Below are 20,721 nucleotides of genomic sequence, written 5' to 3'. Positions count from 1 at the left end.
GGGGACCCAGAGAGAGGGGGGCAGAGACTCAGAGGGGGGAACAAAGACACGGGAGGGGACAGACACTCAGAGAAAGAGGGGAACAGAGACTGAGAGAGGGGGGGACAGAGATGCGGGGGGGAGCAGAGACTCAGAGGGTGGGACAGAGACGGGGGAGGGGCAGGGACACAGAGAAAGGGACAGAGACCCAGAAAGACACGGGCAAAGACTCAGAGAGAAGGGGACAGAAACCCAGAGAGAAGGGGACGGAGACCCAGAAAGAAATTGGGACAGAGACTGGGATGGGGGTGGGGTGGGGGGGACAGAGACCCAGAGAGAAGGGAACAGTAATGGGGCGAGTCACAATGACCCAGAGAGGGGGGACGCCAAAGACCAGGGTGGGAGCCAAAGACTTGAGATCGCCAGCGTGACAGTCTTGGAGGAGCTGGGGGCACAGAACAGGGACCCTAAGGGAGGGAGTGACAAAAACCAAGAGGCCGAGAAGACAGAGCCCCAAAGGGGTGGAGCCCCAAAGAGAGAGGACAATAGTGACAAGTTGAGAAGATCCTGATACCCAGAGAGCGGCCACGTGTCCCCTGCCTGCTCCCCCAGTGATGGGGACAGCTGTGGTTCTGTAACCTGAGCCCCCGCCCCCGCTGTATTTATAGCCCTGGCCTGGCCGCTTCCCCTGCCCCCAGATCTGAGTTCCAGGGAATGGAGATCATGGGGATGTCAGTTGGGGGCAGGGTTCCTTTCTGCCCCTTCCGGGGGTCTCCATATTGGCACCGCCCTCTCCCCCGAAGTATCCCATTCCAACCGGTAATGCCTCACAACTCAACCCCTGACCCTTCCTTCATAGGCATCTTTCCCCTCAGATACATCCTTTCTGCGAGGTCCCTCACCTTGGCCACCTACAAGTCTAGCCTTTATCTTCCCAGATGCGGAATGTGAACTTATTGGCAGCCCAAAGCCAAGACCTTTGACTCCCTTCCTCTGGCCAAGGAGAGACCCCCTCCACCTGCCCACCCAGCCACCCACCCCCAGCTGGGAAGAGGAGGAAAGGAGGGAGACTGGCCCAGAATAACTCGGGACTGAGAGTAAATTTAGCCGCAGAGAGGGGAGGGGAGAGACCCTATTGGTTGGGGCATGGGGAGGGAGGGCCCAGAGGGGGGTCATGGGGCTCTGCAGACCTCAGAGGGGTGTCCAGAGTCAGGCAGAGAGGACCAGAGGAAGGCAGACGGGCAGAGACAGGGGGACACAAAAAGAAGGGGAGACATAGAGAAAGAGAGAGAGCCTAAGGGAGGAAGGGACCCCAACATCCGTCCAACAGCCACAGGGGTAGCTGGAGCCAGTGCCAAGAGACGCTCGCCTGCCCTTCCGTCCCCATGGGCCACCATGGGTCATGGCTGCACGCTTCCCTCCTCTGGGTGGCTGTGGCCAGCCTGCTCCTCCCCCCAGCCGTGACCCAGCAGCTGAGAGGGGCCAGCCTGGGCCCCAGCAACTGGAACAACAACGCAGGAGGCTCAGGGCTCTCAGAGGACCCGTCAGCTGAGGCTGGCCACCACGTCCACAGGCATGGAGGCCGTGGAGATGGCAATGAGGGCATTTCCACGGAGAACGGGAATCACTTTCACAGCCACAGAGGACACCGAGATGAGGACGAAGATATCTCCAGTGAATACGGGCACCAAGTCCACGGCCACAGGTACCAAGGCCACGAGGTCGGGGATGAGAATGTCTCGTATGAGGAGGTCTTCACGGAGCATGTTCGGGAGGTCCCTGGGCACAGAGGCCATGGAGATGAGGATGAGGATGATTCCACTGAACACGGGCACCATGTCCCCAGACACAGGAGCCACAGTCATGAAGATGAGGATGAAGATGAGGTGGCCTTTGCCGACCACCACCCTCAAATCCTCAGGCATGTCCATCATGGAGAAGAAGAAGATGATGATGAAGAAGATGATGGAGAAGATGATGTCTCCAATAAATATGGGCACCAGGCCCACAGGCACCACGGCCACAAGGATGAAGATGAAGAGGGTATCTCAGACGAACACCACCACCATGACTCCAGTCACAGGCATCCAGGCCACAGAGGAGAAGATGATGATGTCTCCATGGAGAATATGCACCAGGTCTGTGGGCACCAAAGCCGGGGCAGTGAAGATGATGAGGGCATCTCCAGTGGCCACCACCGCCATGTTACCAGCCACAAGCACCAAGGCCACAGGGGAGAAGAAGAAGAAGAAGGTGATGTCTCCACTGAACATGGGCACCATGCCCACAGGCACTGTGGTCACAGGAATGAAGGTGAGGAAGAAGTCTCTGATGAACACCACCACCATGCTACCAGCCACAAGCACCAAGGCCACAGAGGAGGAGGAGAAGAAGAAGAAGAAGATGATGATGATGATGTCTCCACCGAACATGGGCACCAGGCCCACAGGCACCGTGATTATAGGAATGAAGATGATGAAGATGTCTCAGATGAACACCACCATGTTACCAGCCACAAGCACCAAGTCCACAGAGGAGAAGAAGAAGAAGAAGGAGAAGATGATGATGATGATATTGTCTCCAGTGAACATGGGCACCATGCCCACAGGCATCATGTTTATAGGAATGAGGAAGATGAAGATGTCTCAGATGAACATCACCACCATGTTACCAGCCACAAGCAACAAGGCCACAGAGACCAGGAAGATGAGGACATGTTCACCGAACACTGGCCTCACAGTCCCAGACATGGCCACCATGGCCTTGGAGATGAGGAGGAAGATGAAGAAGAGGAGGAAGCAATCACAGTCAAGTTCAGCCACCATGTTCCAAGCCACCAACCCCAAGGCCACAAAAGTGACGAGGAGGAGGGCTCCCCAGAAGAGCATAAGAAAGCAGTCCTTGGTCATCACCACTACCGAGTCCCCGAGGAAGATGAAGACGTCTCTGCTGAGCTTGGCCATCACACTCCCAGCCACAGACAACAAAGCCATGGAGATGAAGGGACTGGCCATGGTCACAGAAGGTCCATCAAAGAAGAGCTTAGCCACCAGCCCCTAGAACACAAGGATACAAGCTATTTAAGGAAGACAGATTCTGAGGAGGAAGAAGACAAGGAAGACCATGGTTCCCACGAAGAAGATGTTGAAGGTTCAGAGGAGAGAGAAGGTGCCCACCATGGCAGCCTGCACCAAGAGGGTGAGCATGATGAGGAGGAAGGCCATGGCCTCAGCCTGAGCCAGGAGGAGGAGGAGGAGGAGGAGGAAAACGAGACAGCTGAGGCTCGGGCTCCACTGGGCCAAGACCACCAGGAAGAGGAAGAGGAGGAGGAGGAGGGACTGGAGGAAGAGGAGCTTTCCTTCATTATCATTCCCAACCCACTGGCCAGTAGGGAGGGGGCTGGAGACATGTCCAGTGAAGAGGAGAGTGGTGAGGACACAGGTAAGGGGCCCAGCCGGGTGGGGGTGAGGAGGAGCTGGGTCAGACCAAGGCACTGCTGACCTCCTGTCTCCACAGGTGCGCAAGATGCCCAGGAGTTTGGCAACTACCAACCAGGGTCCCTGTGTGGCTACTGCTCCTTCTGCAAGGTGTGCCCCTAGCCCAGATCCACCCACCAAGCTGTCCCTAGAATTTGCCCCAGGGGCCCTGGAGTGCCGTGGGAGGGCTCTTGAGCCAGGGAGGGGTGCAGGGACAGCTCTGGGTGCAGACAGACCTTTCTGAGGCCGTGTGAGGGACAGATGAGGTCAGCAGGCTGGGGTGGTGGTCCAGACGCAGGGGACAAAAAGGTTCAGCTCTGTGATTAGGGCGTGTGAGCACCTCCCCGGGAACCTGGAGGAAGGGCAGGTTTAGGGGGAAGACCCAGCTCAGTGTTGGAGGTCATGAAAGTGAGGGGGTCTCAGGAACCGTCCAGGGGGCAGGGGTGGGTTCTCGGCTGCCTCCCACATGGGGTTAGGCTTCGTGTCTAACCGGGCTCCTCCTGTCCCCAGAGATGCACTGAGTGTGAGAAATGTCACTGTGACGAGGAGAACATGGACGAACACTGTGACCAGTGCCAGGTGCGACCACCCCCTAAGGCGGCTCCACCGGGTGGCCCGGGACCATCTGAGGAACCCCAGTGCTTGATCGTGAAGCCTGACCCCAAACCGACCTAAACCCTTACTCCTAGTGGTGGTGACTTGACCCCGTGCAGCCCCAATCCTGAGCTCGGCTGGGACTTTGAACTCCACCCCTCACCACGCCCTGCCGCTTATTCTCTCTCGTCCCCTCATTTCCCCCAGCACTGCCAGTTCTGCTACCTGTGCCCTCTGGTCTGCGAGACCGTCTGCACCCCAGGTGAACAGGGGCGGGGCCCAGGAGAGCCTCTGCACTGGTGGGGGCGGGGCCCGGGATGCTGCTGGGGCGGGGCTAGGTGGGGAGGCTTGGCCAAGACAGTGCGCACGTGGGTGGGGCGGGATGAGCCCGGAGGGGCGTGGCCTGGGCACAAGGAACGCTGGGCGGGACTTGATGAGACCAAGGTGGTAAGAGTGGGTGAAGGACTGAGGGGCGGAGCCAAAGTTCGTCGATTTCGAGGGGGCGGGGCTTCTGAAGAACTACACCGCTCCGAGCAAGGGGAAGGGGGCGGGGCCTCTGGAGAAAAACACCTCCCCGAGTAAGGAGAGAGGGGCGGGGCCTTCAAAAGCGCTCCAGTAGAATTTTAACTTGGGGAGGAATGAGGAAAAAAGACCTAGTGAAAAGTGGCCCCCTAATTTCGTGCGTGGAGTATCCCGCAAACCTCTTCTCTCTTCTCTCCCCCTTAGGAAGCTACGTGGACTATTTCTCCTCGTCCTTGTACCAGTAAGTGTGTAAACCGGGGCAGTTTAAGGCGCTTAGGCACAGGAAACAGTCTGAACTCTAAGACGTCTGTTACTGGGCGATTCTGTAACTCTACCTGTAAAACGGGAGGGTTACTGGTCTCCAAGAGCCCCAGGTTAGCTTGGGACACTTTGCTTGTCTAAACCTCTGTGCCTAGGAGCTCTGGTAGCATAGTGTCTAAGGCACTTGACTGCTAACCAGAAGGCTGGAGGTTCAAACCCACCAGCCACTCCTCGGAAGGAAGGCTGGGCAATCTACTCCCGTAGTGATAACTGCCTCGGAAACCCAAGGAGGGGTCGCTATGAGTCGGGTCCGACTTGACGGGACATAACAACAAACCTCTATGCCTCCTCCAGAGCCGTGGCGGACCTGCTGGAAACTCCGGAACCCTGACCCTGGCGCGGTGCAGACACACCTCCCCGGCCCAATAACCCCTTTCCAAAGTCCTATTTATTTCTCTGAATAAACGTGCTCCTCGAAACCTATTAGGCGAGGGGTCTGGATTCTGAAGGCATCAGGGAAGCCGGGTGGGAACTGGGGACCTGGACTCCTGAGTCCTCGCGATGGATGGGTTAATGGCTTAATTGTCCTGCCAAATAAATCAGTCAACACAGGGGCTTTTTGAAACAGTTCTCTTTACCCGTGATCACTGAGTGACGCCTGGGGCACGGAGGCCGATCGGAGGTCGGGGGTGAGGCTCCCCCACCATCCCCCCCTTCCCCCATGCCATGTCGCCCAGTGGCATCTTGGAAAGAGGATTCTCCCATGCAAACCCCGGAGCCGGAGGGGAACGGGGAACACAAGTCTACGTCCCCTTCCCCCGGGGCACGGACACGGCCACAGCACGGGGGACGGGGGAGGGCCCCGGGGACACGAGACACGGGGGAGGGAGAGGGGACCTCGCCCGCAGCTGACCCCGGGGCGCGGCGCCGCGCCCCTCGACGCGGCGGGGCGAGACGGGGCCGAGTGGCACAGGAGGCGGGGCTTGTAGCAGCGAGTCTCCCCTCCCCTCCTTTCGGACGAAGAAGGAAGACTTGGGCCCCGCGACTGGGTAGGAAAAAAGGGAGGTAGGGCAGCCTCTCCTGGCATGCGGCACGGGAGGGAAGCCCTGCCCCCTTCCCGCGGGGAAAGGGCACCCGTCTCCCATCGGAAACTGATCAATAAATTACAAAGTAGAGAAAAGGGAGGCGGAAGTGTGCGGTGGGATTTCCTCCTGCCCTGTTCCTTCCCCCCCTCAGTCCAGTTCATGTGGTTTGGTCCAGGCCCAGTCCATTTGTGAGGCGGGGAGGCGCTCCACCACTTGTCTGTACAGATGGTCCTGTCCGCAGAGGGCGCTCCCACGCCTGCTCTCCCAGGCGAGACCATTCTCCAGGCCGGAGGGGGAACGGCCCAGCCTCTGAAGGCTCTTCCATCCGAGTGGGGTCACCTGTACTGACGCCAATTAGGGCGAAGGGCAGTGACGCGGTGCGTGGAGCACTGTGCCGCCCCGCACCCCCAGGGCTGCCCAGTCCAGTACTTGCCTGGAGGCCTACACTAGCAGGAATAGGTCCGGACTGAGACGCCGTCTGCCCGGGAACTCCCGGAAGTCTGGCCTGAAGGGAGAGCGAGCAGTGGTTCAGCTGGAACACCTTGCCCCCTAGTCCCTCCTCAGAGTTCCTCTTCAAAGAGCTTGCCTCTACCTCAGGAGTGAGCCTATCTATTTCCCTGACGATGGTCAGTCCACGACGGTTTCCCTCCCTCCCCCGCAGCCATGGATTCGTCCAAGCAACTCAGGTTGCACTGGGCGAGCTCAGTTCCCACCCTTGGAAGGGTGCGTAGGGGAATCCGGAATATTGGAACGGTCCATTTAGCATAGGCGGGGGACAGAATTAGGCCATTTCAAAATCTGGAAAAGGAGGTTTCCGGAATGCTGGGGTGATATGTTTCCCACCCTGGGGGAGGGGAGGGCTAGGGGGACTGTTCCATTTGGGGAGTCCCCCCACCTTCCGGCTGCAGCTTGCGGAGAGGGAGCCCTGGAGAGCCCAAGGCCCCTGCTGCGGCCGAACGGAAGTTGGGGGGCAACATCTCAGCCGAGTCGGGTGTTACGCCTCGGAGGTCTTTCTCCCGGAACATCTTCCGCCAAGATGGGGACCGGCTGAAGGACTTGGAGCTGTCCTAGGTACAGGGGTCAGGCAGCCGGTAAGGGAACTGGACCCTGCTCTCGCTCCGCCCCTCCCTCTCGCTCCGCCCCTTTCCGAGTCACGCCTCTCCCTTAATCCCGCCCCTCTCCTTAAGCGCCAACACGAGTCGGCCAATCAAGCCCCATTTCAGTTCCGGCGACACCTCCAGAGACGCGGCCACGCCCACCTCGTCCAGCCGCCTGTCTGTGCCCAAGGAGATGAGGTTGCTGAATTCTTTCTCAAGGAGCTGCCGGGCCTGGAGGCGGGGGAGATGGGAGGAGTTAAGAGAGCACAGTCTGCGAGTTGGGGTTTGCCCAGCATGCTCCGGGCCGAGCGGCAGCTCACCTGCGCGTTCTGCGTGGGGATTTGCAGGAGCAAGGCTAGGTCGGAGTAGTCGAAGGTCTCGTCCAGGGCGAGCAGCGCCCCGTGCACCCCGCTTTCCGTGAGGTTCGTGGCGAATTCTTTCAGGCCCAGCCCGGACACCCAACCCATGACCCGCTCGTTGGACCACACCATCACGTCTGGGAATGGAAGGGACCCTCAGCCGCGCCCCTCCCGTAGCCAGGCCGTACCTCAACGATAGGTACTCATCTCTGCTTTGCTAGCCACGCCCCTTCTACCGGCTCCACCCATTGTTAGCCACGCCCCTTCTGCCCAGCATTTGTAGAGCAGCTCCACCCACCATTTGTAGTGCAGCTGTTCCGCGGCCACCCATCCCACCTCTAGTATGTCCCTCCTCAAACACCCCGCCCCAAAACTTTCCTCGAGGCTCCCACAAAGGAGGCTTACCTCGAATCTGGGTCTGACTCTCCTCCCGCCTCCGCTCCAGGTCCTTCCGGTCATAGTTGAGCCGTTTCAGGCACATGATCCCATAATGCAGACTCACCCTGGGCAGCAGGGGAAGTGGAGTCACAGAGGGGCCTTCACAACCCTGCTGGTTGCCTCTCCTATTAGGCCCTCAGGCATTGGCTGTGTTCTTCTGGGAGAGCTTGGGGAGTTCTTCCATTGGCTCAGTTCTATTGCTGTTGACCCTCCCAGGAGGTGGGGCATTTGCAACAGGCAGTTCCTATTGGCTAACCTAGAGAGGGTGCAGGGTCAATTAGCCAAGCTCTCCCAGGACGTGAATTTTTCCTAATGGATCATCGTTATTGGTGTTAGGGACACAAGAGGCAGGATTTCCTGAGAGCCCAGGCTAAAAGGGCCAAGGATAATCCAAGGAATTTCCCATCCGTCAGCCCCACTGGCCAAAGACGCTCTAGGGGTGGGGCTTCCCCCTGCGCTATTCCCATTGGCCAGGCAGCCCCCACCTGTGGAAGCTGTCCACCATCTTGAGCTGGCCTCGGAGTTCCTTCTTGTTAAGGTGATCCAGCATGCGGGCATCCACAAGCGATTCCATGAAGTAGCTGCGGTACTGAGGCAGCCCCAGGCTGGGCAGCCAGTCGTTCCCCACCCACTCGTGGTTCATGTCGCCATATGCCAGGATCTGGGGCCGTGGGCAGGTGAGGAAGGGGTCAGGCCTCTGACTCCCATGTCGACACAGAAGGGGTACAGTCCAACCACCCCCAACCCAAGTGTCTTTCCCCACCCACAGCAGAATCATGAACCAATCTCTGCTTAGGACAATGAGCCAATCCCATTTTGGCTACTCCAAGTGGTCCTCGAATCCGTAATTTACCATCACCTGTGAACTCGCTGGAATTACAGAATCCCAGCCTCATCCCAGACCTACTGAATCAAGCTCTCTGCATTTCCACAAGATGTGCAGGTGATACGAACTGTACGTTAAAGTTTGAGACACTGGCCCAGCAGGGTGCCAACTCAGAACGGCCCCTCTGTCCAAAGCGCTACTCCCCCGTCAGAACAGTGGATTCTTCCAACTTAGATCTCCCCCAAAGGAAAAGTGATCCTTTTGCACCATTTGCAATGTCGGGAGAATGCTAGTTTAATGCTATATCCGGCTCAGGAGAATATTCTAGACTTCAGAGCCCTTCGCTCCCTCAGGATAAGGAGGTAATTCACTCCTCCCTTTGGGTCCAACCAAAGACCACTGTGCAACACAGTTGCTTCAGGTCAGGTGAGGCCGTGCCTCCACCTTCGCCTTCATCACAACAAAGTAGCACTCCCCCAGCTTCTCAGCCGGAAGTGCTTAGTCCCGTTTGCTTCATACATTAGAACAGACACTCATTTCCCCTCAGCCATAAAGAAAACAGGTTGCTCAGTGTCTCCCTCTAGTGACGGCAGTGGAACAACACCTAGATAGAGCCCGGCCTCCCACCGTAATGAATGGCCCGTGCACCACGCTAGTAATGAAACAGTCCAGCCTAATACACACAACCACACACACACATACACACACGCGCGCGCGCAAAGCTACAAGAGGACAGAGCCGCGGCGCCCCCAGAAGTGATGACGGAATGTTGTGGCGAGGAAAGGGACGGGGCTCGGAGGAGGAGGGGCGTCCATGCACCGTGCACAACCTGTTCATGCGCCCACGCCCCGCCCCGCGCCCCCTACCTGCTCCCAGCTGATCTCCTTGGTCTCCTGACCCGTTAGTGGGAAGAGGGGAGAGAAGGGGCGGGTTACGGGGCAGGCAGAGGAGGGTGAGAGGGACAGACGGACAGACAGACTGCTGCAGACTCGGTCTCCGCCCCCAACCCCCCCCTGGGGAGAGTTAGTGCTACCCCAAGGCTGCCGGCAGGGGCCACTCACAGGCTTGGTGGTGGCCGTGAGTGACTCCATCTCCTCGTGAGTCATCCACACGTTTCCTGTGGACTAAGGGGCAGGGGATGTTACTGAGGCTGAGAGAGTGGGCTTCGGAACCAACAAGGGGAGCAAAGTCGTGTCCCTGGAGATCCCAGGCCACGAACATTCATTCTTTCTGCTGTCTGACTCAGAGAGGGGGTCACTGGCCAGCGGACAGTGCCAGAAAGAAAAGGAATGACCCTTTACTGAGCACTTACTATGTACCCGGCGCACGTGCGCACGGGCTTTGGGGCTGCACAAACTCAGGTCTGAATTTGGAAAAATCTGAATATAGACTGTGTAGCAGATGAAGTTAACAACAACGTTTATGTTCTTAGGTGTGATGACAGCCTGCTGGCTATGTAGAGACTGTTGTTATTTTTAGAACATGCTTGCTGTGGTAATTTTGGGGCTAACCTGTCAGGATGTCTGCAAATTATTTTCCAAAGCTTCAGATACACATCAAAAAACAAAAAACCAAACCACTTGCCAGCAGTTGATCCTGACTCATAGTGACCCCATGTTACAGAATAGAACTGCTCCGCAGGGGTTTTTCCAACGCTTCATGGACACACGGGTAAACGGCACATATGGCAAAAGATTAGCAATTGCCGAATTAGTGTATAGAGAGACCAAACAAAAAAAAAACTCACTGCCGTCCAGTCAGTTTCCACTCATAGTGACCTGAGTAGATTGCCCCATCTTCCATGGAATGGCTGGTGGCTTTGAACTGCCAACCTTCTGGTTAGCAGTCAAATGCCTTAGGGTCCATGCCACCACAGCTCCCTGATTATTAGAATAGGCAAGTGTATATATATATTTTTAAAATCACCTATATGAGACCAAACAGTCAATAATTACTTTAAAACAAAGATGAGAATTAGGTGATGTGTCCACATAATTCAGGAGGCCCAGGAGATACAAACCAGCTCTGGTGGTGCAGCGGTTAAGGCGTTTGGCTACTAACCAACAGGTCAGGGGTTCGAACCCACCAGTTGCTCCGTGGAAGAATGATGAGGCAGTTAGCTTCCATAAAGACAGCCTTGGAAACCCAATGGGGATCACTATCAATTGGAATCGACTCGATGCCAGTGATTTTTTGTTTTTATCTTGGGTGGTGCTAACATTTCACTCACTCAGCTAAGGGTGGAAGTTCGAATCTACCCAGAGGTCCCTCAGAAGAATGTCACGGTGACCTACTCCCCAAAATTCAGCCATTGAAAATGCTATGGAGCATAGTTGTACCTTGACACGTACGTGGTCGCCATGAGTTGGAATTGACTGATAGCAACCAGGTGTGGTTTTTTTTTTTGCTTTTTTTACACATAATTTTCTGTCGGTTTAAAATTTCTCTTAATCAAGATTTGGAGCAAAAAGAGAAAATATTTAAAAAAAAAAAAAAAACTATGCTGGAGGAAGGGGAAGAGAAGATGACTAGTTTAGCTGATGAGTTTGTTAAGACCTCTGGGAAGCGGTGCTATCTGAGCCGAGGCCTCAAGGATCGGAGGAACCAGCCATTGGGAAAACAGGGGGCGGAGTGTCTGAAAGGTACAGCAAGCAGCGAGGGCCCCCTAAGCGAACTGCAAAGGTGACAAGTTCAAAGTATGGATTTTTACGGAGATGGGGACACTGGAGTGAGCCAAAGTAACTTTTGCAATCACAGGCCTCCGTGTGGAACACGGACTGGGGACTGAGGGTAGGGGACAGGCACGCAGAGCCCAGAGCAGGCCCGGGGCAGCATTTCAGGAGAGAGCCCACGGAGAGTAGGGCTGATGGGCTAGGGCTGGAGCGAGCGGGCCCAGGATTGGCCAGCTTGAGGACGAGAGGCGGGGCGTAAGTAGCGAGGGCTGGGATTGGCCGCCGGGCGCTCACCGTGCGGGAGGAGGCGGGGGCCGAGGGTGAGGTCAGCGAGACCATCTCCTGGATGGCCAGGCGCAGCTTAAGCCGGTGTAGAGGGTTGCTGATGCCGATCTCCCGCTGGATCTCCGTGTCCGACAAGTTGGCCATGATGGCACCGCTCTTGACGTTAGCACGGCAGGCGGCCACGTACCACGCAGGCATGCCTACCCACAGCTAGACCACAGGGAAGAGAGACAAAGACAGACAGGCGGCGGAGACAGAGGCCAGGTGGCAAAGGCAGAGGCCGGGCGGGGGAAGAAGACGGAGAGATTGGGAGAGGCAGGTAGAGGAGAAAAAAGGGGTGCACGGGAAAGTTAGCAATGAGAAGAAGGTAAGAACAGAGACACGGGAGTCAGGAAGAGGGACAATAAGAGAGAGAGGGAGAGACAGAGAAAGGGCAGAGAGAGACCCACAGAGAGAGAGATGGGGGAGAGAGAGGAGCAAAAGACATAGGGAGAGACATATGGGAAGGAAGATCAGAGAGATGGGAAGAGATGGGGGAAAGACAGACGCAATGAGAGATGATGCGGAGACATGCAGAGAGACAGAGAATTGCACAGAAAGAGACACAGGGAGACACAAAAACACAGTCAGAGAGGGACATCAGGATCGGAACCCAATGGCTCAACCTCTCTCTTGAGTTGAGCCATCAGGGAAAGCCAAGGTGGGCAAATCCAGAGGAACGGGATGAATGTGGGCATGGCAAGAAGGGACTTTCTTTAACAGGAAGTCAGACCTCTCCTATGTCCTACTTCTGAACTAGGAAGATAGGGCTGGGTTGACCAGGGCAGCCCTTGCAGGTGAGACTGTCAGAAGGCTTGGGGGTCAAGAGAGTGTTTCTGGGCCCCAATACCTCCAGCCAGGAGACTACAGTGGGCCCGTCCCAGGCAGCGAAGGGGAGGCCCTGGCGGCAGGCCTCTTCCAGGAGTTCGTGTCTGGAGGTGAAGAGGGAGGAGAGCAGAACCCGTCAGGGGTGGAGACCTCCGCCCGTCCGAATACCCCCCCTACCCTACACCTCCATTTTGATGAATGCAGAAAACATAGAATTTAAAAAAAAAAAAAACATGTATCTCTCTCTTTTTTTTTCCCCTCCCACCAAGAGAGAAGAGGAAACAAGAAAACTCTGGAAGTTGCCAGGTTCCCAGGCAAGCAAGTTTAAGATCTTAGACATCCCTTCCCAGCATTTTATATCCCGTATCTCCACACACAGACACACACAAACACACACACACATACTCACTTCCTCTTGTTCCTTCGGTCTTTGTCTCCCGGGCCTGTCAGTTTGGCTAGTCCTAGAGGGTCGGTGGCCAGTGTCTCATCGGAGGGCGTTCCAGCTGGAGGTAGGGAGAGGTCAAAATTTGGAGAGTTCAAGGAGGAGGCAGAATCTTTCATGCTGGGGGTGATGAGAAGGATTCCAGGAACGCAGAAACCCCAAGAGAGGAGTATGTGAGGCCACGTCAAAGGAGTGATAAACCCAGCAAGGACTACAGTCACTTCCCCAGACAATGAAATGGAGAAGCTCTCAAAAGTCAGGCTCTATTCCCTGGGCTGGCCTTGGGGAGGTGGAAGTGATGTGTCAGTAAATATTTAATAGTGGCTACCCAGAGAGGGGGGGTGTTCTGGTAGCATAGTGCTTAAGGCACCTGACTGCTAACCAGAAGGCTGGCGGTTCAAACCCACCAGCCACTCCTCGGAAGGAAGGTTGGGCAATCAACTTCCTTACTGATACTGCCTCAGAAACCCAAGGAGGGGTTGCTGTGAGTCGGATCTGACTCGATGGTAAACAACAACACAACAACAGGGAGGGTGGAGGGGATAACAATTCCGTTTAAAGCATTTGCCAGTTTCCATGGTGTAAATAATCCCACCCTAGCCAATTTCAAGCTACCAGCTTGATGATGACAAGCTCACAAAATTCCTGAAAATTTAACAACCAGTTCTCAAAGAGCCAGTATAGGCAGCCCCCAGCACACCTCTAGGTGCCCTGCCTTCAGGATGCTCCTCTCTCTCACTATTTAATGCATAGTGAATGAAGTAATGACTTCATTTGACTCACTCAGTCACCTATACAGCCCTAGGGGACACTTTCCTTTCCCTTACTCCTCCCCTATACCATGGCCAAGTCCTGTCCCTTCCACATTCTGAATTAATTACCAAATGAACAAAGACATGAGTGAATGTCAAGTAAATATGTAAGGAAGAGGGAGGGAAAGAGAAAGGGAGAGAGGAAGAGAAGAACAGGAGATAGGGTTAGAATCAGGGCCCTCACCCAGGGAAGAGCTGTCCCGGCCTGGTGGTCCCATTCGTCCCTTCTCCTTCTTGCCAAAGAGCCGGCCTATGGATGACTTGATGCTCTTCTTTTTGGGGGCTTTGTGCATGGAATCCTGGGTCCCTTCACTGGATAAGAATGACATAAAGGCAGAACCTGTCCTTCAAAGTCCTTGTCCACATCTCTGTCTCATCCTCCCATGTAAGCCCCTCGTTGTCCCTACTCCTTGCCCCTGCTAACCTGCCCCGTGAAGGTCCTCCATCTTCCAGAGACCCTGCCTGTAGTGCCAAGGCCTGGGTCATTCTCTCAAGGCGGGCAGAACGGGGGGTGGGAGGTGGGGTGTCTCCTGGGATGGCTGGTCCCTCTCCTCGTGGAGCCCCAGCTTCTTCCTTGGGCACATGATTCTGGGGACAGAGAGACAAAAATGGTGGGTAGACTTGGAGGGGGTCATGGGGAGACCTCCTCACTAGTTAGATATCTACTTAGAGTGTATGTCAAAGATGCCACTGGTTTGGGGGACTATTTCTGAAGGTAGCCTAGATCAAGTGAGGTTGAGTTGCAGAAATATAACAGCAATGAGTGCAGTTACCCTGGAGCTCAACAAACTCCTATTTATAATACCTTAACTTCTGGTGTCAGAAGTGGGATCTGACTGACCTCAAGAAATAGTAAGGAGGTACAGATTCTGGAAGCAAGAAATACAGGTTTAAGTCAATAAAATAGGGCTAATATCTCTTATGCCTCACTCAAAGGTCAATTCTGAGGATTGAAAGGCAGTTCTCAAATGTATGTTTAGTCCTAGAAATATTAGAAAAAAAAAAAAAAGTACTATGCAGTAACTTGGTGCATAAAACAAGTAAAAAATGGACTAGATCTGACTAATGTGAAAGTTAAGGATCAGGAACCCAGTAGCTCAGCCTCTCTCTTGAGTTGAGCCATCAGGGAAAGCTAGAGATTTAGCTTTTGAAAAACATTGGTGTTAGAGGTTATTATTGCCCTGTTTCTGACCTCCCCCCTCCCAGCCTTGGGAGACTTGAAAACACTCACAGCCTTATCAGTGCCCTCACGGGCAGGGCTAGGGGGTGCCAGACGGGGTGTTGAATGGCCAGAGCTGGGAGGGGAGGGGCTGGCGAGGGTAGAAGTGGTGAGGGAGGGGGGTAGTGAGCAGCTGCTTCGGTAACGGCCCAGCGAGTCCAGGCCAGAGCTGGACACCCGGCTCTCCAGCTCCTCTGCTCTCTGTTCTGTTGTCTCCTTCTCCTCTTGGATTAGCCTGAGAAGAGAAAGAAGGCAGATAGGTTAAGAGGGCTTAGGCAGACAACGGGAGAGGGAATCTGGGGAGCGCAATGGGCCAGGAAGGCTTGGTGGGTCAAGGGGAGTTCTGGGGGAGGTGAAGTGAGGTTAGAGAGTCTTGGTGGATTCATGATGGCCTCAAGGGCCAAGGGGTATCAAAGGTCATGAGAGGCTCAGGCGGTCGTGGAGAGATTAGGTGTATCCAGGTGATCAGGGTGGTTCTCCCAGTGCCATGTGGTTCTGGAAAGTAATCAAGGGACTACGCAGGGTAAGAGGTTGACTTCCAAGAAGGACTGTGAAAGCAAAGTTATAGTAAGATTGGATAAGATCAGGAGCTTTGAAGATCTAAGATCTGTGAAGGTCATGGAGTCATTCAGTACGAGAGCTGATGTATCAAGTCAGAAAGAGTTTGAATAGAAGGTCGTGATTGTTTTGCGACAGGTGCTGGAGACACATGGAGAGTGTGTTATTAGAGAAGTGAGTAATGACTAAAGAAGGCCATTGCTAAGGATTCAAGAGAAGACTATGTCAGTAGGGAATTATTAATGAATTAAGGATTCTTGTTACATTAGGTAGAAATTCTCAGTATACACAGTTGAGGTTCTTGATGTATTAGGATGACATTCTTGGTGTTTGGGGTGGGGAACCTTATTGTGTTGAGATCTTGGGTGTACTGGGAGATTCTGGGTACTGGTTGTATAAGGCTATAAAATCCATGGTGAACTGGAAGCTCCTTGATGTACTGGGTTCAGATTTTTGGTATTCTCGGAGGCACTCTTTGGTGTACTGGGAAATCATGAGCACTGGCTGAGGGGTATATACAGGACATAGGAGAATTCCAGGTGAATCCTGAGGGGGGTTCCTGGATACTGGAGGGAGGGTTGGGCTAACAGAATTCTTGAGGATGGTGGGAAGGGAGATGGGCTCGGGCCTTAAGATGAGTCTCCAGAACCAGAGAGACCCTGAGGTCAGCTTCAGGAAGGACAGGGCAAGGCTGGCCAGCCGGCCGCTCACTTGATCTCCTTGTTGATGGCTTCCAGTTGTTCTTGAAGCATGATGGCCAATGTCTGCACATCCGCCTGCCCACTGGGGGACAGCAGCTCGGCTCCAAACATCCCCTCGGCCTCCTCCTCATCGGAGCCATCCAGCTCCCCAGGGAATGGAGGTGGCATGGGTCCGGCAGGGGCAGATCGCTCCCACTCCTGTCTCTGTGCAAAGATAGAGGAACACCATGTGGGCGGGGCCGAGGTTGGCACTAGTCTCGGATCGCCTCTCCTGACCTGACCCCCCTTCCCTGACCCTGCCCATACTCCCTGATACGTGACCCACCCACCACACTTTTCCCAGCCCAGCTTTCTCTCTTAAACAGCTCCCTTTTCTTGATCCCACTTTCTCTTTTCAAACCAAGACCACCTTCATGACGCCATCCACTCTTTCCCTTGACCCAGCCCACTTCTCTTCTTCTTCTGGCAGCCCGATACATTCTGGAATCCTACACTTTGCCCACCGTTCCCCAGACCCCACCGCTCTCCCTACCCCATTGTTCCTATAAGGTTCTCACCAAGTAACAGGACGTCCATAGGAAGAGACATCCAGGCAGGTGGGGACAATGGGGTTGGGAGGGGAAAAAGAGAGGAGACGGCGTCAGTCCGGGAGACTCTGCTTCTCAACGCAGTCCCTTCCCAAAGTTCCACTTATTTGGCTCCATTTCCCACCCAAGTCCCGCTCAGTCCAATCCCAGAGGCAGCTGCTGACCTTAGAGGATTCATCCTTGACCCCTGACCAGCGGCCCCTCTTGCCTGCCCGGCCACTACCAGCCCCATAGGGGTCCAGGTGGGCGCCAGAAGGTAAGGTGGGTGCCTGGGAATAACGGAGCTCCAAGGCACTGCCAGGGAGAGACCTGTGGGCGGGGAGAGGGCAGTGAGGGGCCACGGGGTCAGGAAAAGGAAGCAGAGGTGAGGAGTCACAGGAAAAGGGTCTAGGGTCACAGATCATGAAGACAAGGGCTCAAGTAAAAGGCATGGAGGTCAGAGACCAGTGACAGTGTCTGGAGGATGGACAGCGTGACGCTGGGGAAACCTGGAGATCAGAAGGAGTGAGTTTGGCCATGGAGGCTCTATGGACAGAGGTGGGGCGGAGGACTGCTGTCACCTGGAGTAGGAGGATGGTGGCCTCCCTCTTAACTGGTCAATCTCCATCTGCATCCTCTCCATCTCTGCCAGGAGCTGCTCCTGGTGGCAAGGGACGGGGTCACATTAGAATCTGCAACCCTGAGCAGCAGACGCTGCACTACTAGCTCCGCCTCCGACCTCAGCAATTCCTGCCCCACTTCCCTGGGCCTATCCTTCCATGGTGCGCCGCTCCAGACACCCCTTACTTTGTTCAGCAGCAGCTCATCCTGCAGCTTCTTCATGTTGGCGATTTCCTCGCTCAGTGAGTTCTGTGAGGGAGAAGGGGACAGGAAGGGGCGGAGCCTGAGGGTCTACAGAAGCCTTCACTGCGCTGAGGGGCCTGAGGAGAGCCCAGAAGAGATGGATGGGGACGAACGGTTAGCTGGGGAGGGGAGTTTGGGGACTAAGGATGCCTCTGGGGCCATAAGTCCCTCAGGAGCCCCGGAATTGGTCATTTTGCGTCATCTGAGAGGATCCAACGTTTGGTGATGCAGAAGCTTGGAGGGAATGCCAAGGACTCAGGACATTGCGGCCCCAGAATTCAGTTTTTAGAGTGGTTGGGTTGAAAGAGTGTTCCCCACAAGAGAGCAGAGAAGTCTGTAGAATTTGGGAGTGGCTGGCCTTGGAGAGATCTCAGAGCCGAGCTGTGGCCTCAGGCAGGTTCTTAAGAGTCCTCAGATGGGCGTACCTTCTCCTCCAGCGCTCCCATGCGTTCCTTGAGATGCAGCTGCAAGCGCTCATTGGACTCGCTCAGCAGCTTGTCCACCGTCTCGGAGAGCCGCTTGTTGTGATCATCGTTCATCTTCTCTCGCTGCCGCGCCTGCCCAAAGGAGAACAGGACAGGAGCGCTCCAGCCCACTTGGCCCGGTGCTCCGCCCACACTCTAAGACCTCGCTTCCCAGCCCAGCCCTGCCTCCTCTCTAAGCTCCACCCCCAGGCTCCGCCCCTGTGGGCCTCTGGCTCCGCCCCCTCACCCGCTGCAGCTCCTGGTTCTTCTCCTCCAACTGGGCCTCCAGTTGTCGAAGCCGCTCTTCAAAATTCCCATGACGTTCCTCAGCCTAGTGAATGAAACCACCGACGGCATTGGACCCGGGCAGGCTCCAAGCCCCGCCTCCTTCATGGCTGGGTGCCAGGCCACGCCCCTCCGGGCTGAAGGCTCCTCCCCTGCGGGACTCCAGACCCAGCGCTTGTGATTCAGGCCCCGCCCCATCCCGTCGACCTCCTCTCACCTTGTTGAGCGCCGCCACGCGCTGGGCCAGCTGCGCCTCTATCTCCGGTAAGGTCTCCGCCTTCTGCAGCGTCTGCTGCAACTTCTGCTTGGCGTCATCCAGCCACTCCGCCAGCTGACGGCTCTTCTCTTCACTCTGGGGAGAAGTGACGTGAATAAGGGGTGGGACTAAGTCACTCAGGCCCCAGCCCCGCCTCTGTCACGCCCTCTTGGCCGGGCCCCTACCTGGCGGTACAGCGACTCCTTGCTGGCCAGTTCGTTCTCCAGCTTGTCGTTAGCGTCGTGCAGAGACGTCGCCTCGCGCTGGGCGCTCAGGTAGCGCTTCTCCAGCGTCGTGATCCGCTCCTCCATATCCTCGCGTTGCGCCAGCGCCTGCGGAGGTGCACGTGGGTCGTGTGAACTACAGCTCCCAGAAGCCCCTAGGATAACCTAGGCTTAGGACCCCACACCAGGCACCCTAGGGCATCCTGGGAAATGAAGTCCCAGGTGTGAGAATGGTGGTACCACGTGTACCAAAATCTCCCCAGGACCAATCAACCTTAGGCCCGGCCATCTGCAAGTTAAAGTGGTTTTAGGGCAGTACAGGCTTAGACGCTGGCAATATCCCACAGCGTGTGGGATGTCTCCACTCTCCTCAAAGATGAAGGCCTTATAGGAAGAAAAATTGAAATGTGTGGCTGGCTAATTGCTCGCATTTAACAGCTGCCACTTTTGCCATGAGATCAAGAAGAACTGGATAGTGCCCAGCTACCATTACTGAACACATTTTAACCACATTCTATAGAAGAATCATGATCCAAAGCGGGGGGGGGGGGGTGGGGTGAAACAGAAGTTCAAACTCTCACAGAATCCAGACTTTCAGACTTTCTGGAGCCATGAAGGCTGAACTGAAACTACTGCCCTGAGATAATCTTTAAACTTCTTGTTGTTCTTGTTATGTGCCCTCCAGTTGGACCCGACTCACAGCGACCCCTCCTTGGGTTTCCGAGGCAGTATCACTAAGGAAGTAGATTGCCCCATCTTCCTTCCGAGGAGTGGCTGGTGGGTTTGAACCGCCAGTCTTCTGGTTAGCAGTCAAGTGCCTTAGGCACTATGCTACCAGAGCTCCTAATCTTTAAACTATAAACCAAAAATATCTCCTGAAGTCTTCTTTAAACCAAACAACAGTTTAGCTTACTTAGTAAAGACTCTCTTCCTTGAACATGGTTCTGTTTTTAAAGAACTATCTACATAGGATCTAACTGAAAACAGCAACTCGAAAGATGAGGTAGGAGCTTAAGAGGGCAGTGGGTTTACATTAACAAGGAAGGAACAATTAGATGAGAATGGCTGCACAACTCAAAGAATGTCATCAGTGTCCCTGAACTGTACATGCAGAAATTGTTGAATGGGTATATGTGTGTATTTTCAACGGTAACAAAATATCCACATATATTAAAAATTCAGATCTTGTATTTCACAGAAACTCCTGGTGCAGCCTGTACTCAGAAGCACAGAGCAAGTGCCCTTGGGTCTCCTGGGAAACAGAGCTCCCTTCCATTGGGAGGCAACACCGTGGACCTCCAAAGGAGGGGCTCCAGGTTGTCACGGAAGATGGACTGCCATCTATAGTGCCTATATAGTGGGCCTGCACTTCCCCTGAGAAAGTCCAGGCTTAAAGTCTATGGTGAAACTCCTAGCTCGTAATGAGAAATAAATGCTCACTCTTCTGTTTTATCCACTGCCACCAAGAATGCAGGCCTACATTTCCCAGAAGCCCTTGGGGGCAGGGGCATTAAGAACAACCATCCCAAGTCCAAAAGGAGTGAAAGGCAGACAAAGAAATGCAACTTAGAGGCAAGAGAATTCCCTAGATAACTACAAACCAGTTACCGTGTGCCTGATGTGTTGTTGTTATGTGCCACTGAGTTGGCCCCAACTCATAGAGACCCCTCCTTGGGTTTCCGAGGCAGTATCACTACGGAAGTAGATTGCCCAACTTCCTTCCCAGGAGTGGTTGGTGGGTTTGAACCGCCAGCCTTCTGGTTAGCAGTCAAGTGCCTTAGGCACTGCACCACCAGAGCTCCTACCTTCACAGAAGCAAAGCCCAAACCAAACCCAGTGCCTGGAGGGGATTCTGACCCACAGCGCCCC

At 55.0% G+C, this 20,721-nt stretch overlaps 2 protein-coding genes across 2 annotated transcripts in view; one reads left to right on the top strand and one right to left on the bottom strand.

Annotated features, from left to right (window-relative positions):
* The first annotated feature begins 1,364 nt into the window (after positions 1–1,364).
* Positions 1,365–5,223, top strand: HRC (histidine rich calcium binding protein). Its single transcript, XM_042781278.1, has 6 exons — positions 1,365–3,420; positions 3,496–3,566; positions 3,966–4,034; positions 4,257–4,311; positions 4,776–4,812; positions 5,187–5,223. Exons 1-6 carry the CDS (start codon positions 1,365–1,367, stop codon positions 5,221–5,223), a joined length of 2,325 nt encoding a protein of 774 aa, XP_042637212.1.
* A 1,140-nt stretch (positions 5,224–6,363) lies between these two features.
* Positions 6,364–20,721, bottom strand: part of PPFIA3 (PTPRF interacting protein alpha 3) — an 18,595-nt gene continuing 4,237 nt past the window's right edge. The window contains exons 7-28 of the mRNA XM_007942827.2: positions 18,814–18,960; positions 18,590–18,724; positions 18,335–18,418; positions 18,049–18,180; positions 17,567–17,629; positions 17,341–17,420; positions 16,945–17,089; positions 16,204–16,391; positions 14,947–15,169; positions 14,140–14,303; positions 13,900–14,027; positions 12,871–12,964; positions 12,484–12,565; positions 11,604–11,804; positions 9,699–9,761; positions 9,504–9,530; positions 8,297–8,472; positions 7,779–7,876; positions 7,335–7,510; positions 7,177–7,245; positions 6,813–6,984; positions 6,364–6,422 (exon numbers count right to left, since the gene is read on the bottom strand). Coding sequence (XP_007941018.1) covers positions 6,364–6,422; positions 6,813–6,984; positions 7,177–7,245; positions 7,335–7,510; positions 7,779–7,876; positions 8,297–8,472; positions 9,504–9,530; positions 9,699–9,761; positions 11,604–11,804; positions 12,484–12,565; positions 12,871–12,964; positions 13,900–14,027; positions 14,140–14,303; positions 14,947–15,169; positions 16,204–16,391; positions 16,945–17,089; positions 17,341–17,420; positions 17,567–17,629; positions 18,049–18,180; positions 18,335–18,418; positions 18,590–18,724; positions 18,814–18,960 — 2,706 coding nt within the window. The remainder of the gene's footprint in view (positions 6,423–6,812; positions 6,985–7,176; positions 7,246–7,334; positions 7,511–7,778; positions 7,877–8,296; positions 8,473–9,503; positions 9,531–9,698; positions 9,762–11,603; positions 11,805–12,483; positions 12,566–12,870; positions 12,965–13,899; positions 14,028–14,139; positions 14,304–14,946; positions 15,170–16,203; positions 16,392–16,944; positions 17,090–17,340; positions 17,421–17,566; positions 17,630–18,048; positions 18,181–18,334; positions 18,419–18,589; positions 18,725–18,813; positions 18,961–20,721) is intronic.

The sequence above is a fragment of the Orycteropus afer genome, unplaced genomic scaffold (assembly GCF_000298275.1).
Source record: "Orycteropus afer afer isolate SDZICR_OR568_19922 unplaced genomic scaffold, OryAfe1.0 scaffold00099, whole genome shotgun sequence".
Classification (NCBI taxonomy): Eukaryota; Metazoa; Chordata; class Mammalia; order Tubulidentata; family Orycteropodidae; genus Orycteropus; species Orycteropus afer.
The sequence above is the reverse complement of the archived record's forward strand: the minus strand, read 5'-3'. Positions and strand labels throughout refer to the sequence as shown.

Excerpts from the sequence above, each read along its gene's own strand:
- HRC (XM_042781278.1), top strand. The coding sequence starts at position 1,365 with ATGGGCCACCATGGGTCATGGCTGCACGCTTCCCTCCTCTGGGTGGCT. Across the intron at positions 4,035-4,256 it reads AACACTGTGACCAGTGCCAG|CACTGCCAGTTCTGCTACCT; the intron begins GTGCGACCACCC and ends CATTTCCCCCAG. Across the intron at positions 4,312-4,775 it reads CGAGACCGTCTGCACCCCAG|GAAGCTACGTGGACTATTTC; the intron begins GTGAACAGGGGC and ends TCTCCCCCTTAG.